General features: G+C 41.2%; 1 protein-coding gene across 2 annotated transcripts in view; it reads left to right on the forward strand.

The window, feature by feature from the left end:
• ak8 (adenylate kinase 8) overlaps positions 1-17,951 on the forward strand; it is a 159,149-nt gene that overhangs the window by 38,894 nt on the left and 102,304 nt on the right. The window contains exon 4 of one of the 2 annotated variants that reach the window (XM_060841099.1): positions 2,132-2,213. The exons of the other annotated variant lie outside the window; for it this stretch is intronic. Within the exon in view, the coding sequence (XP_060697082.1) occupies positions 2,132-2,213 (82 nt within the window). The remainder of the gene's footprint in view (positions 1-2,131; positions 2,214-17,951) is intronic. 2 annotated transcript variants of the gene reach the window in all.

Genomic DNA, 17,951 nt, shown 5'->3' on the forward strand with positions numbered 1-17,951 from the left:
GAGAGTAGATACATGAGATATAGATTTAAACAGTGCTTCTAGATAGGATACCTACTGAAATGTTCAATGACTCTATAATGATGTGGGAAAATGGTGATAATCAAGTGAGACTGAAGATTTAAAAACATTTTAATGAAGTGGTGAATACATGAAAAATAGTCTAACCAAAAATACTAAATGCTATTCTACTTTCTCCCATTCAGAAAATATTGAGTAAAGGTTCTTTGTAGCAAAACTCAGGTGCTTGAAAAATTTCTGAAACATAACAGTTCATTCAATCTTGGAAAAGTGAACGAGGGCTTGTAGATCAATACTGAATAGAAGTTAAATTTGGTTCATAGAGGTATAAATATTCAGGTTTGGAAGTGCCGGACTGGGGTGGACAAAGTTAGAAATCACACCACACCAAGTTATAGTCTAACAGGTTTATTTGGAGGCACTAGCTTTTGGAGCGCTGCTTCTTCATCAGGTGGTTGTGGAGCAGAATCATATGACACAGAATTTATAGCAACAGGATTACAGTGTCATAGAATGTAATATTAAAGAAATTTAGCTTGAGTCTTTCACCTTTTAGAATGATCATGTTAGTTTCAGTTCCTTCATATGTAAATCCCAGAACCTTTTTAAAGTTACATTCTTGAGATAGCTTTTAACAATAGGTGCCATCTCAGCTCAGATAACGCATTGAAGGTGTGAGGTTAGAGTCTGTCTGTGTCCTAATATTAAGTCAGACTGATTCTAATTCTGAACTGGGATTTACAGACTTTTTCATGGATTTATGCAGTTTTTGAGTAAAATAAAATGTAATTCTGCAATTATAAATTCACCCCACAAACTTATATGTGTGTGAGTGCAGGGGAGACCGAGTGAGTGTGTACATGTGGATGTGTCTGTGGGGGTGTGAATGTCTGAGAGAGTGTGTGTACCATTCTCCAAGGCAGACCTCAGGACAGGCAACAACGCAAAGTGGCTGAGCAGAGGATGATGGCCTCAACTGGGACCTTGGGTTCTTGGCGCACTACAGGTGACTCCATTGCACTATACACACAAACACAAGCATGTGCATGCACGCACACACACACACACACACACACACACACACACCCTCTCTCATACACAAACTCTCCCTCAAACGCTCGCACATATACCCCCACATTGAAACCCATACACGCACCCTCTCACAGACTTATACCCTATTACATTCACACACACATACACTTTCTCTCACCGACACGCACACCCCCATATGCATACTCACTCAGTTTCCCCTGCATATACACACATACATACAAGTTTGTGGGGTGAATTTGTAATTGCAGAATTACATTTTATTTTGCTCAAAAACTGTATAAATCCATGTAAATTTCTGTAAATCCCACTTTAGAAATAGAATCAGTCTGACCTAACATTAGAACACAGACAGACTTTAACTTCACACCTTCAATGCAATATCTAAGCTGAGATGGCATCATTGTTAAAAGCTATTCCGAGAATGTAACTTTAAAAAAGTTCTTGGATTTACATGTGAAGGAACCAAAACCAACATGATCATTCTAAAAGATGAAAGACTCAAACTAAATTTGTTTAATATTGTTTAATTTGTATAATCCTGTTGCTATAAATTCTGTGCATATGATTCTGCTCCACAATCACCTGATGAAGGAGCAGCACTCCAAATGTTAGTACTTTCAAATAAACCTGTTAAACACACCTGGTGTTGTGTGTTTTTGAACTAAATATTCTGGGGTTTACTTGAATACATGTGGGATTAGAGAAATTTCATAGAGTTTATTTTAATGGTTGTTTACTCCTTGATGATTGGTGGGTAATGTAGAAGCAAAATATTTTTCTGAAGTTGAGGTTAAGATGTAATTTTGAGTGAAGTTTAAACTTACTCAAAACCTATTCAGTCATAGAGTTGAAAGCCAAGTCTTATGTATGGGAGAACTTGATGTGGATGCAATGTGTTGAGTCAGAAAGTTACCAATTTCTGAATTATGAAACTAACTTTGTGATCTTAACAAAGTTGTATGGTATGTTTTATATCATCCTATGTAGTAAATTCTAAAACATACTTCCCTTTCATATCGCTAATTGTAACAAAGTGCCCTTTGGTTGTTTGTTGTCTCAGGGTTGGATCCTAGTGGGTTTCCCAAAAACTAGAGAACAGGCACTTGCATTACAAGAAATGGGAATTGCGCCAGAACATGTTGGTAAGTTATCATGGATAAGAATATTAACTAAAAGCAAAGTCTTAAAAATTAATCTTAAAAATAGGATGAAGTCATCAGATTATTGCACCCCAGAAAAAGAAATTTAATTCCACATTTTTCCCTTAAATTGTTGTTATAATAAAACTATTCATAGCCATCAACTGGATTCCACATAAAAATAGAAGCAAATTACTGCTGATGCTGGAACTGCAAAACAAATGCAAAAAACGTTGGAGAAACTCCTCAGATCTGACAGCATCTATGGAGACGGAAATAAGCTAACATTTTGAGTACAGCATAACTCTTCTTCAGAATTGAATGGAGTGGGAAAATGAGTCCTTCTATACTTTTGACAGAAGTGGTGGTAGGGTGAAATGGTATACAGGCCCAGTGCAAAAGACAAAGTAGTTGTTAATGGTGGTGAAAGAGAAAAAAAGAGATGTAAAATGAGTGTAAATTAAGTTGTGAAAGGGAGAGAATGGGGCCTTTCTACTGAGGGCAAAGTAAGCAGGGCACACACATGACAAGGTAGGGTGTGGGGTGGTGGAGGGAATGTAACAAATGCAAGAATGTAAGAAAAGTGTAGAACAGATATGGTCAGGATCTAAATTTATGGAATTCGATATTGATTCCTGGAGAATGCAAAGTGCCTAAACTGAAAATGACGTGTTGTCCCTCAAACTTGCTTTGTTCTTCATTGGAACATTGTAGCAGGCCCAGGACAGAAATGTTAGCATCAGAGCAAGATGGTTTGTTGAAATTGGAAGCAACTGAAAGGTCGAGGTCCTTCTTACAGACTGAGCGGAGATGTTCTGCAAAGTGGTCATCCAGTTTGCATTTGGTTTTGCCACTATAAAGGAAACTACATTCTGAATGGAGAATAAAGCAACCTAAATTGAAGAAAGTGCAAGTAAAACACTGCTGAATTGAATTAAAGTGATCTCTACTCATTGGATGTGTAGTGATTGTAAAGAGGTCAGTCAGGTGGACTTTATAGAATATGAGTTCAATAATTGGGGCTGTTAACCTGGTCCAGTCAGGGAGCCCTGTTTGACAGATATAAACAGGAGTGTCAGAGGTTCAGTTCACTTTGAGAGCTGTTTCTGTGCTAGCTGGATCAGTGTTAAGTACTGTGCACATGTAAATAAAGGGTGACGTGGTGACATCATACTGGCCTCTTTGAATGTGGGATTCTGTTTTATCTGAGATAAAGTGTGAAGGTAAACCTAAAAACGGAAGGTATTTCTATTTGGATTTTCTTGCGCAATTACATTCTTCTCAGCTCATTACATGAGCATGCATGGGTCAAGCACTAAATTTTATATGCAGGCAGGCATGACGTTCTGTGCCAGGGACCTTCTGGGCCCACTTCCTAAGGCACCATATTGACAAAGCAATGCACTTCTTGCAATCTAGGAGCATCACTTAACCCCTCATCATCTTCCAATTCACCCTGGAGATATCTGACACAAGGCGACATTTCAGAAACACCTCCCTCAAGGTCCTCCTGAAGCTCATTCAGGAGAGAGGGGAAATTCTTTTCCCTTGGGATAGCAGCAAGTGGCCTTTCTGACTGATGAATACAGACTGAACAGAGATGGCTGTGGAGGTCAGGACCTGTGGATAGTAGATGAGAACCTAAGTTGAGTACCATAAGAGAACAAATCATCTGTTATGCTCAGCTAGCAATGCACTGTCTATTCAATATTTCTTTCCCCTATGAGTGAGCATGAGTACTGTAAACGTGCCACAGAAATGGACTGTCCCACATAGATTGGCTGCTAGGTATATCAATTAGATGTCTAATATACAGACAACATCTGTCACTTATTGCAACTACCAGGGTAGTACTACTTTCACCACAGACATATTGCCTGTCACGCTACAATATTCAGCAGCTGACATACTGTCACACCATCAGATCCCTCCACTTTGTTCACAACTAGGAAAATGCACACATCTAATGGCTTTTCACCAGAAGTTTTCATGGGATAAGGATACAGTAACAAAATATGATCGGAGATATTTTTATTTTGAAAGTATACTTTATTCTTAAAAAAAATCTGTGAAGTTCTAAATCAGTTCTGTACAGTCTTTGCGGAGACAAAAGATAAACAGCACATTGGAATTTTTGACATTTTTCAGCTTCTCTACAGTTGCAAAATCAAGATATTTTATACATATCAGTAAACTATTTATGTTCATTTTGGGAGAGGGTGTGATGACTGAATGGACCCCTGTTATACTTTGGCAGAAAGACCTCAGACAGTGGTCTTTCCCTATTGAGCCTTGGTGGTAGCTGCCTCAACTTCAGTGCCTTCAGCATGTAGTCCTCGACATGAAGATTTGTTGATGTCATGTACTGCCACACATACTAAAGTTTTATTAAAGTATTGTGTGTTTGATTTGCATTGATTGAGGCTTTATCACTAGGTGGCTGTAAATATTCAACCTCCTCTCCAGCACACCCTAGTTCCCATTCCTCTCCTGCCAGCTCAACACCTCACTCCTCCAAAGGAGGTCAGGGTCCTTATGTCAGATTAATCCCCGTCCAGGTCTGAGAATGATTGTACTTACTATGCACATTTATACATGCTTATGGTCCTAGTTCAGGATTTTCTTTAGGTTAACATGCAGGTTCAGTTAGCAGTTAGGAAGGCAAATTCATTGTTACCATTCATTTTGAGAGGACTAGAGTACAAGAGCAGAAATGTACCTCTGAAGCTGTATAAAACTCAGACCATTTTTGGAATATTGTGAGCAGTTTTGGGCTTCGTGTCTAAGGAAGGATGTGCTGGCCTTGGAGAGAGTCCAGCTGAGATTTCCATGAAGGATTCAGGAACGAAGGGCTTGTCATATGAAGAGCAGTTGAGGTCTCTTGGATCTGTACTCAGTGGAGTTTAGAAGGATGAGATGAGATCTCATTGAAACTTATAGAATACAGAGAGGCCTGGACACTGTGGACATGGAAAAGATATTTCCACTAGATGGAGAGACCGGGACCTGATGCACAGCCTCAGAGTGAAGGGAACTAAAATGAGGATTTTCCTTCACCCAGAGGATAGTTAATCTGTGGAATGCATTGTCTTGGAAGGCTGTGGAGGCCAAGTCATTGAGTATATTTGAGGCAGAGATAGATTTTTGATTAGGAGGGAATCAAAGGTTACAGGAAGAAGGCAGGAGAATGGGGTTGAGAAACATATAAGCAGTGATCAAATGGTGGAATAGCCTACTTCTGTTCCTACATCTTATGGTCTGTCTGCCATGACTCACTATTGCCTTGTCTTCTTCAGCGTCCTTATCATTAGCATTGGCTCCTTCATCACCAAGATTTGAAGAAACAGGTGACTGCCCATCTCTCCCTCTTCTCAGTTCTTACCTAGTCGTTAAGCTTTGCTGTGCAGGGCACAGTGACAGTCACAGTCCTTAAGACCCTGTCTATTAAGCACTAGAGTATCCCTCCTGAGTGGTCCAGGCAACAGAAGCACAACTTCTGAAGGCTACTTTTCTATTCAGTGATGGCCCTCGTAAAGATATGAGCAGAATTGTAGCATTTTTCAGCATCAGTCTGAAGTATGTGCACTGAGATCATTAGCTATGTCTGCTTCTCACCCACAAGCTAACCCTGGAGCAAACATTTGAGCAACCTGGGAACTGTGCAAATTGTAACCAGTATGACAGCTGTCTGGATAGCGGGCACAGAGCTACAGAAATTGTTGCCTGTAATCACAAAGGAGCTGGATATTGAGAGAGTGAAATCTCTTTCTGTTTAGGAATCTGGTTGATTAATGTGATGAAGCTCTGATTGTCATGTGTGCAGTTGACCCCTTGTATCTATGGGAACCCAACAATGGTTGCAAACCCGACATCTCAGGCACCTTGGGTCCTTCGGTCTATGGTGAACTGGACAAACTGTGCTGATTTCTTATCAATGTAATCAGTGAATTCACAAATGTGCTTATGGGCTGCTGATTGAGAGATGCAATATGTGTCCTCATTTAAAGTTTGAAAGGAGTCACCGGCTGGAAGGTTAAGTGCCACTGATCTTGAGAGCAGTAGTGCCTTACACTGCCTCTTATTCAATTTACCCACTCGTCTTCCCACTCGAGCATATCTCCCTTAACGTTCCCCTTTTTACATTTTCACCCATCCATGTGATTCTTCTCTCCTGCTTGTCTGACCTTTCCATCAAGATCTTCAAACCCCTATTAACCCCAAACCTCTGGTCTCACCTCCTGTCACTGGTACTCTAGGGCCTAAAGATCTGTGGTGGGTAATCTGAGGAAGGACTTCCACCTTAGTGAAATGTGGAATCCCTCTCTCCAGCCAGTTAATACTCTTCAGAATGTTAAATAACTGCAGCTATTATGATTGGAAGGCATGCATGCTCTGCTATCTTTTGGATGGTATAGTGGAAAACCAGGTTCCATGTTTCCATTCCCTCATCATCACTGAGTCATAATCCTGAAACTCCCTCCTTTACAGGACTATGGGAGTACTTATACTTCATGGACTGCAGCAGGTCAAGAAGGCTCACCGCCATCTTTTGAAGGGCAATTAATGATAGTCAGTAAATGCTGGCCTAGCCATCATGCCCACAACCTTCTAATGAATATGTGATAAAAACTAGTCAGTGGTAGAAATTAAGGGAATCAAATTCAATCACTCTCTTCCTTTATGATTATAAAGAATAAACCTTTTCATTTTCTTGCAGAGTTTTATATTACTTAAGTTGCTGGAATATGAAATATTTGTTTTCTTTGTAATCAGCAAGAGTATTGTGCTCAGGTATATTGTAAATAACAGTTATTAATATACCACATTGGAGCTTCAAAGAATTCCTTATTAAATCAGTGCAGCATTGCCATCTCCCACTTTAACTACCCTTATGGCTTGTCTGATTATGATCGACCATTTACTGCCAGTTGCACTGAATCTGAAGCCAATTTTGTAGAACTTGAGACTGTCGGGAATTGGCTTGACACTACCCAAACTGATTTCATTTAGGACCCTTGACAGCTGTCAGAGACTTTCATCCCATCTGTCTGGGGCTGGATTTAAAACCAGGCCAGCATTAATACTCAACATAAGTCAGTCTGCTGGACAATTAGTTTATTTGGAGCCTTTCAAACTCTTTCTATAAAAAAGTCTTTGTTTTAGTTATATGTTAGCATTGTGCTGACTTATTTGACATTTGGTGAACTTATTTGACACTGTTGCTTCATGTGCCAAAATCTAAAGGAATTCCAATAAAGAAAGAAAGAAATAACCAGATGAAAGCTTTAAATCTATAGGAAGTAAATAAGAACAGGAGTAGGCCATTTAGCCACTTAAACTTGTTAGAGAGGTATTGTCATTTACAGCTCAGAAGAAAGCCATTTGGCCCACTGAATCTCTTTGTGAACCAATCTAATCAGTTCTTTTTTCCTCCACTCTATCCCATAGCTCTGTAAGTTTATTTACTTCAAGGGGAGCTAGTGGTATTGTGGTAATATCATTGGACATTAACCTAGAGTTAATACTGTAGAGGCATGGGTTCAAGTCCCACCACGGCAACTGGACTTTAAATTTAATTAATTCATCCAGAATATAAAGTTAGTCTTAGTAATAATTGTCATTAAACTGTCATTGATTGTGATTCTTTTATAATGGGCTTTATGGAAGAAAATGTGCCATCCTTACTGGTCTGGCCTATATAATCACTTACATAGCAATGCAGTTGACTTTTAACTAATTTCTTACATTCAGGAGTCACACACTACCAGGTTATAGTTCAACATTTTGAAATCAAGTGGGCCACTTCAGCTGATGTTGTGATTTCAAGTAAACCTGTTGGACTATAACCTGGTGTTATGTGACTACTAATTTTGTCCATCCTAGTCCAACACTGGCATCCCCACATCACTCTCTTATTTGGCAGAGCAAGCTGCGGTTAAAAAGCAATCAGGTTTTATCACTAGACCTATTAATTCAGAGACCCAGGTCATGTTCTAGGGACCTGGGTTCAAATACTGCCATGGCAGATGGTGGAATTTGAACACCATTAAAAATATCTGAAATTAGGAGTCTAACAATGATCATGAAACCATTGCTAATAGTCAGGAATCCAGCACCCCCCCAACCCCCGCTTGGTTCACTAATGTCCTATAGGGAAGGAAATCAGCACTAAATGCTGTCCTAACCAGCAATGTCCTTCCCATGGATGAATAAAAAATAATTAAACCTTTTCAGATCCAAAATGGATTACCTCACAGATGCTTCTATTGAAATCATTTGCTACGGGAAGAACTTGAAAAAATTAATGATCTCCAAGCTGTCTCAGCATGATCAGGGAACACCAAAGTTATAAATATTACATAGTAAGGTTGGATCATCTTGATTCCTTGCCTGCATACCAGTAAGAGCAACCTTTTTTTTTGGTAAAGGGTAAGGATACTTCTTTATTCTCAGACAATTTGCACTTTTGTGTCCAAGAAAATATACAATAAAAACAGCTGGAAAATATAGTGCCATGCCTTGAGATTTTACAAAAGTGTAACCTTAATCATCTTATAACTAAGTTCTAAATTGAATAATTCTTATACGTATTAGATAACAATGATAAAATCTGTTACACAGCAATGAGAGCAAGAAGTAATCTTGATGTGTAAAACCATAATAAAAAGAATTTTTTTTTCTAATCTTGAGCAAAATATCTTTTCAGCTCAATTTAATTGTTTCAAAACAGTGATAATGTAAATTATCCTAGTTTGGAAGGACTTTTTAAAAATATATTTTTATTGAAAAATAGATATTTTAATATTACAACAAATACAAAACAATACAAAGAAAAAACACAAAAAAGTTTTAAAAACCCAAACCACCCTCATGCACAAATGTATAAATATATATATATATAAAAATAAAAATCTCAACTAACTAATTAACTAAATAAATAATAATACAGCTTAGCAAACCAAAACACTAACTCTCAAAATATCGAGAGCCTTAATTTCCATAATTCATACGTTCGCAGCTCACCCATCTGGATATCAGATCTGTAAACACAATCGTTACAGCTATATAAAAGCCCTCATTAGTGTGGCAGACAAATCTGTGTCCAGGTATTCCAAAAAGGGCCGCCATGTCTTATAGAAATTCTCAGTTTTGTGGTGTACCGTACTTGTAAGTAGATGCAAGGGGATATGTTCCATAAAAACCTTACACCAACTCAACAGGCCTGGGGGATTTCCGGACACCCAACAAAGGTATTCTTTCTTGCGCAAAAAGGATGTTGATAAGATTTTTCTTATGCGCATCTACAGGGAATACACTGGGCAGGTCAAGAAGAAGAGAGATTGGATCCTTCTCCATCCTTACACTCAAAATCCCCTCCATTGTACTTGCCACAGCGCTCCAGTATATTTGAAGCCTGCCACAGGACCAGAGACAATGGGTGCCCATACTAACTTTACACTTAGGGCATGTTGAAGGTACTCCTGGTTTAAATCTGGAGCCAAGCAGACCCTGTGGAGAATCTGCAACTGTAAAGCATGGATCCTATTGCAAATTGATATCTTTCTTGCGTTTTCCTAAATATCTTCCCAAGCCTCTGAGGAGACCTCAATGCCTAGCTCTCTCTCTCTCTCACAGCCTGCAAAGCTGATCAAACTCATATGAGGGGCCACCCCCAGTTGATGATATTGCTGACAGAAAGTGCACTGTTAGCACTGAGCAGCCTCTTCTCTATGTCGGATTTGTAGGGATCAGTCAAAAGTGGAGTCTTTTTTTGAATAAAATCCCAAACTTGAAAAAAAAAACAAAAGAGGTCCTGGCTAGATAGCTTGTATTTCTGCACTAACTGATCAAAAGACTCCCTCAAATAAATCACCCATACAAGACACACCCCTAGCTGCCCAGAACTTGAATACTGAATCCATCATCCCCAGTTAAAAACCTGGCATACCCATTATAGGTGTAAGAAAAGATGTTTTGCCAATATTGCTTGCTCTCTGCCGAATTGCCCTCCATGCTTTAACAATATTGATAACTATTGGGTTATGGCAATATTCCTTAACAGTCCTCATTTTGTCCAAAAACAGCAAGCTCGTAAGGGGGCACTTTGCCTGCGAGGTTTCAATATCTAACCATATTGAAAGAGGGTCCCCACAAGTCCAGTCACTCACGTAAGATAAAAGTGAGCTCAGTTGATAGGTTTTAATGTCCAGGAGATCCACGCCCCCCAATCTGTGAGGCAACTGCAATTTAGCTAATTTAATAAGGGACCACTTATGATACCAAATAAGAGAGCTGAACCAACCATTCAGTCTCCTGAACGTTTGCTTATCGAAAATCAGGGGGAGCATTCATATAGGGTACAACAAACAGGGGAGAATATTCAACTTAATAAGAGCGGAAGTACCTCCCATCTTTGATGATCTTCTTTGATTTTGTCAAATAATTGAACAAAATTAGCTTTAAACAACCGATCAAACACTGGAGTGATGAACATGCCCAAATACATAAAAATCCCCGTGACTACTTAAATGGGAATCGAGATTCACCCTCAATACCTTGTACCTTCGTAAGACCACCCATAGGCATAGTCTCTGATTTTGCAAAATAAATCTTGTACCCTGAAAAGGTGTACCAAGCGAGGCACGAAACTGTTGGATTTGACAAAAGAAATTAGGATATTGTCCACATACGATAAAATCTTGTGTAATTTTGACCCCGCTTCTGGAGCCAATATATTAGGATCCCTATGCATGGCCTCCGCCAACGGTTCAATCACCAATGTAAAAAGCAATGACAACACTGTTGACTGCCCCTAAAAATACTAAAATTGCTTGATTATACCCTATTGATGATGACTGCAGTGAGAGGGTCGCTGTAGAGAACCTTTACCCATCTTATAAAGGCTTCACCCAAGACAAACTGCTCTAGAGTATAAAAAAGGTACGGCTACTCAACTCAATCAAATGCCTCCTCTGCATCTAGAGAAATCACCAATCCCTGTATTGACAGTTGTTGACACTCTTGAATTACATTAAGCAGCCTCCTAACATTATTGGAGGATCGATGGCCCTTTATGAAGTCCATCTGATCCTCTTTAACAATAGAAGGTAACAGTTTCCAGCCTTAATGCAATAGTCTTATACAGGATTTTAAAGTCAACATTTGAGCATGAAATGGGCCTGTAAGAAGCACAGTCCTCCAGGACCCTCCCTTTTTTTAAGAATAAACAAAATATTGGTCTCTTAGAGATGGCAGGAGATTATCATGACTGTACAAGTCATTGAACATGTTGAATATTGGGCCTGACAATATGCTTATAAATTCCTTATAAAATTCACTGGGAAATCCATCAGGACCAGGGGCCTTTCCAGTCTGAAGCTGCTTCACAGCCTCCTGCAGCACTTGCTCTGAGAAGGGGGCATTGAGAAAAGATTCTTGCTCGTGGGTCACACCCTGAAGCTCCAGATCCTTGAAAAAGTACTCCATCTTGGCCGGTCCCTCCTCACAACCCTCAGACTGGTATAATTCAGAGTAAAATCTCTGAAATGCTGCATTAATCTTTTTAGAATCACATGTTAGGTTCCCAGCACCTTTCCTAATCAACGTGTTATGGACAAGGCTAGACCACTCAAACATTTTTGAGCTGGCAACCCAGACCATAACTTTACAATTTGTTTCAGCATGTGTACAGAGAAAATTACCGGGTGTAAGTTAGCTCGGTTGACTACCAGGTTTTAAAAGAGACAGAAATTTATTCACAAAATTACACAATGAAACAAAGAACAGAATAAAGAACCCCTATAGAACACAGTTTATTCAAACTAGACTTAATTATGCTGTTCTGAATATACACAACAGTTCCCAATAAGCAAACCCCCTCAAAAAACGGTAAAAGAAAGGGAACAGATGCTTATAGGTTAAAGTTAGAACAGCAGAAAGAGAGAGAGCCTGTTCATGTAGTCCACTGCTGAATTTCTACCTAGTTCTGGGCTGAACTGCTTAGCTAGAGAGCTGACCACTCCCCTTTAATTATGCAGGTCACTTCCAAAGCCTGAAGTCTCATCTGTTAACATATACAGGGGAACTTCGATTATCCGAACGTGATGGATGAGCAATATTTTGTTTGGATAATCGATTATTCGGTTAATTGATTAAATGCCTTTTCTCTCGGGCTCGGAGTTTTAAAGTCTGCTCCCCATTCAGGGCATCGCAGCAGCACACAGTATGCGAGCCCTCGCTCCTGCATCGTCCATCGCCTCATCCAACTCCACCTCTCACTCCCCAACCCTGTCCAACAGCACCCCCAACCCCGTCGACCACCACCCCCCAACCTCATGCAACACCGCCCTGCCCTGCAAACCTGTCCAACACCACCCCAACCCTGTCCAACACCTCCCCCAACCCCATGCAACACTGTCCCCGCCCGCAAACCCATCCAACCCCGCCCCTACCTCCCAAACCAGTCCCCTGTCCCCCAACCCCGTCCAACACCGCCCGCATCCCCCAAACCCATCCAACACTGCCCCAACCCCATGCACAATGCCCCCGTCCCCAACCCCATCCAGTTCCGTCCATCACTGCCCCCAACCCAGTCCAACACCGCCCCCAATCCTGTCCACCCTACCCCTCTCCCGGGCAGCCAGACTGTACACCAACAACAAGATTGCTGCTGCTGCCTTTGTGGGGTAAGTCTCCACATAGTGTGCACACACATAGCCACAGTCACACACATGACTTCTTACTGCAACTTTTTGACAGGTTCCACCTTTGCCCTGTACAGGACAATTATGGTGGGAAAGGGGGTTTAGGGTACACCCCTCTGTAGAACTCCAGGGAAAGTGTGGGGTGAGTGAGAGGGTGGGCAGTCAGTCATTTGGAGATGACGCCTGTTTAATCACTGTGAACAAAAGACTCGATCACTGTTGGAAACACGTCTTTGATGTAGTGTTTCTATCAGGACTTCGAGATCTCCTTTGGATAATCCGATTTTCGGATAATTGGTATTCGGATAATCAAGGTTCCTCTGTAAACAAGAAGGCCTCTGAATAACCTTTAACCTCTGTACCAAACCAGTCTAATTGGAGTTGGGAGTGTTTTATTATCCGTCTGAAAAAACCCAAGGAAACCGTATTCTTGAGAAAAGGAACAACTTTTACAAAAAAATGGACCAGCTTTGTGACAGACGTAATAGTTTGAGGGGCACTCTTTTTCCTGGTGAGATACGCCACGTACTTGCCCGGTTTGTCATTGTGCTCAAACAACCTTAGTTTTGTGAATGTACGCTCCTTCTTTGCTGGCTGCATGAGCACGGAATTCATTGCAGACTGCAGTGCTATAATCCTCTGTAGCTTGGCCAACAAAGGCCTATCAAAGTAAGCCTTCTCGGCTGCTTTCAACCGTGCCTTGAGGAAATGTTGGTGCTCACCCTTCTGCTGCTTCCTACCAGCAGAGTAGGAGATAAATAACCCCCGGTTAGGCTTTGACAGTTACCCAAAGTACTGACGGAGTACATACCGAGCCTGAATTAATGTCTAGCAACACCCTGAGTTCCTTAGAGAAGTACTCCGCAAACCTTTTATCCTTAAGGGTAAAGGGATCCATTTGCCAGTGCCTCAGGCCCAATATAGCATCCTTAATCTTAACTAACAGGTACACTGGAGCATGATTTGAGATGGTAATATTACCAATCGTACAAGATGTCAATAAGTCCAGGGCTGCCATGGAGCTCAGAGAAAAAAAAAAATCAATCGTGGTGTGATATCTGTGTGGATTGGAAAAAAACATAAAATCCCTGTCTGTAAGGTGGAGATACCTCCAGACGTCCACCAAACCTAACTTCACCCACAGATCCATTAATTGTTTAGTTTGTACAGAGGGTATCAGGGTGCCTTTGGGCAACCTGTCTACCAGGGATTTGTTAGTCAGTTAAAATCTCCCCCTATAATGGTATGCCGAGACATGAGACTGATCAGTTTAGAGAACACATCTACCAGAAACTGGAGGGGAAGAGCTGGAGGGCAGTAAACATTTAAAACTTCTTCCCCATTGATCAGGGCTTTGAGGATTACAAACCTCCCTGAGTGTCTTTAACACACTCTAGTAACTTAAATGGGAGATTCCTCCTAACTAATATAGCCACTCCCCTACTTCTGGTATTAAAAGTAAACCCGATCAAAACCATTCTGCTGTAGTTTCAAATGCTCCCTATCATCCAAGTGTGTCTCCTGTAATAAAGCAAGATTCACCTTTTCCTTTCTAAGATTCGAAAGTATCTTTTTCCTTTTAATTGATTAGTGACTCCCCTGGATGTTCCAGGTGCACCATTTAATCAAGTCATTAGCCATAACCTTCTGCAGTCACATTTTAATTCCAGAGAGGAGGAACTCAAATTAAAAAAAAAAAAAAAATCGCCAAACCTTAGTGTCACAAGATCCATTGAACATAAAAACTACATAAACTAAAACCACTATCGTTGGCAAACCTACAAAGCTATTAAAGACTACATACAACAAAAACCAAAAAAAACAAACCAACGTATAAATTGCCAATGACATTAAATAGGGGAACTCACCCCCTCCCCAAAGGGGGCATCTACACAACCCAAAACCCAACGTCTCATCCTACTGCTAATACAGCAGCCAGGGCAGTTAAATAGCTGAACCAGGCATAAACTGCCCACAAGTAGGCATCTAGCCATCCCAACCATTTTCTCTCCTCCTAGCTAGAGCTGCACCACAAACACAAGCAGCAAGGAAAGAAAATACACGATGGAATAACAATGTGAACAAAGAAATTTTGAAAAAAAGTTAGTACACCACCCATCCTTTGGTATAACTTAACTTAGAAATTGAAAATAAACATTCCAGCTGCCCCACATGCTTAATTTAGACCAGATTATTACCAATAAAAAAATGAAAAGACAAAGAAAGCCCCGACTGGACTTGCTCTTTTTTTTAAAAAAAAGTAGAGACATATCCAAACAACACTATTATTTGTACATACTAAATTATTCAGATTAAGTTAATTTGTCAACAAAGTCTCTTGCCTTCTCCAGCGTGCCAAAGGGAAGTGCAGTTCCATCTAAGGTGATTTGAAGCACTGCCGAATACCTCAGAGTACTGGATCCCGAGCTCCCTCAGTCTTCTCTTGATGCCATCCATAGGATTTTCTTTTCCACTTCATCACCGATGAGAAGTCCTGGAAGAACATGATCTTAGAGCCCTTGTAATCTGGAGTCTTCAGATCCTTCCCCTGGATTCTGGATGCTTCCACGATTCTCTCCTTATCTCTACAGTGATGAAACCACACCAGGGTAGGACAAGGATGTTGATCCAGACCTGACCTCTGCGCCATGACCTAGTGAGCCCTCTCAATCTTCAAGCTTCCCATTCCAGCTTCCAAGTTAAAGAATTTCGACAACCAGTCCTCAGTAAATTCCACTGGTCGCTCATCTTCCTTCCCTCCAGCAGACCGACAATCTGCATATATTTTCTTCTGCCCCTGTCCTCGAGATAATCACCTGGTCAAGCAAATTACAGATCTGCTTCTCCAGCACCTGGATCCTATCCTTGGAGGAATCAGTATCAGCTTCCACCACTGTCACTTGTATTCTATCTCATCCATCCTTTTCTCGAGGTCTCCCAGCTGCTGTTCATGCTTCTGCAACATGACAGATTGGAGCCAGCTCCTCCTTTATCTGCTTACCCAACATCTTGCAAGATTTTGCAAACTCCTTTACTGGGACCTAGTAGGAAATCGAGCCCAAGGATCCTGCAGGCTGGGCCATGGACTTACAAGCTCCCTGCTTTGGCAGGCTGGACGGTGAAAGCCAAGATAAATTATTCTTTAACAATTTCCTGGGACTTCACAACCTTTCAAGAGTCCCAGGATATCACAGTGATCGGAGTAGGGCGTGTTAGAACTTCATCCCGCTTGCACTGTGGTGCGGAGCTCTGCAACGTGATCTTTCTAGATCACCGCCATCTTGGATCCCCGGAAGGACGTTTTAATAATAATTTCCTGCCTTCCTTGTCAAAATAAATCAGAGTGTCCAACCAGTCCACCCTGACCATGTTCCCAAAGTAAACTAGTCCCATCTGCCTGTGCTTGGCCCATATTTCTCTAAACCTATACTTTCATGAACTTATCCAAATGTCTTTTAAACATTGCACTGTACCGTTATTGTGGTTCTGTTCGCCGAGCTGGGAGTTTTTGTTGCAAACGTTTCGTCCCCTTTCCAGAACAGAACAGACAACAGGACATTGAACCTATTAACAAAGACGGCATACTTAAACTACTGGACCTGTGCCTCACAACACACTTCACATTCAACAACCAGATATATGAACAAATCAACGGAACACCCATGGGCTCACCGATCTCTGGACTCATAGCAGAAGCAGTAATGCAAAGGTTAGAACAAACAGTCTTACCGCAAATTCAACCCAAACTATGGGTCAGATACATGGAAGACACCTTTGTAATCATTAAAAGCACAGAAATAGAGAACACACACCGGATCATCAACGCCACACTCACAGGAATCCGATTCACGAGCTCCCATTCCTAGACGTGATGGTACAGAGAACACCTAACGGAGAGTTCAGCACAAAGGTATACTGGAAAGCCACACACACAGACCAAGTCCTGAACTATGAAAGCAACCACCCCAACACACACAAACGAAGTTGCGTCAGGACACTATTTAAAAGGGCCACAACACACTGCAGCGCACCAGAACTGCAAAAAGAGGAAGAAGAACACTTATACAAGGTATTCACCAAAAGCGGATACCCGTGCAATTTCATCAACAGATGCCTAAGGGAAAGACAATGAACGAGGACATGCCGCAACCCAAAAGGACTAGCCACACTACCATACATCAGGAGCATTTTTGAATTGACAGCCAGACTGCTGCGACCACTAGGACTCATAACAGCACACAAACCAACAGCCACTCTCAGACAACAACAACTCACCAGGACAAAGGACCCGATACCCAGCATGAGCAAAACCAACGTAGTGTACAAAATCCCATGCAAGGACTGCACAAAATACTAGATAGAACAAACAGGAAGACAGCTAACAACCCGCATCCATGAACACCAACTAGCCACGGGATGACACGACCAGCTATCCTTAATAGTCACACACGCAGATGACAAACAACATGAATTCGACTGGGACAACACTACTATTATAGGGCAAGCCAAACAGAGAACAGCCAGGGAATTCCTAGAGGCATGGCACTCATCCACAGATTCTATCAACAAAGACATCGACCTGGACCCAATATCCCGGCCACTGCAGCGAACAGCAACTGACAACCGGAAGCGGCAGAGACAAGCCACTATAAATGCCGCAGGAAACATCACAGAAGCGCTTCACAGGAGGCTCCCAAGCACTGAGGATGTCACCTAGAAAGGGGACGAAACATTTGCAACAAAGACTCCCAGCTCGGCAAACAGAACCACAACAACAAGCACCCGAGCTACAAATCTTCTCCCAAACATTGCACTGTTCCTGCATCCATCAATTTCTCTGACAATTCATTCCACACAAAAAGCACTCTATATGTAAAAAAGTTGCCTCTTTTTAAATCTTTCTCCTCTCAATTTAAAAACAAGCCCCCTAGTTTTGAACTACCCCACAAATGTACAATCTCTGGAGAACAAGATGGATGAACTCAGATCATGGCTCAGCTTCCAGCAAGACTGCTGTGCACTCTGCTTCACAGAAACC

Source organism: Hemiscyllium ocellatum, chromosome 21 (genome assembly GCF_020745735.1).
Source record: "Hemiscyllium ocellatum isolate sHemOce1 chromosome 21, sHemOce1.pat.X.cur, whole genome shotgun sequence".
Lineage (NCBI taxonomy): Eukaryota > Metazoa > Chordata > Chondrichthyes > Orectolobiformes > Hemiscylliidae > Hemiscyllium > Hemiscyllium ocellatum.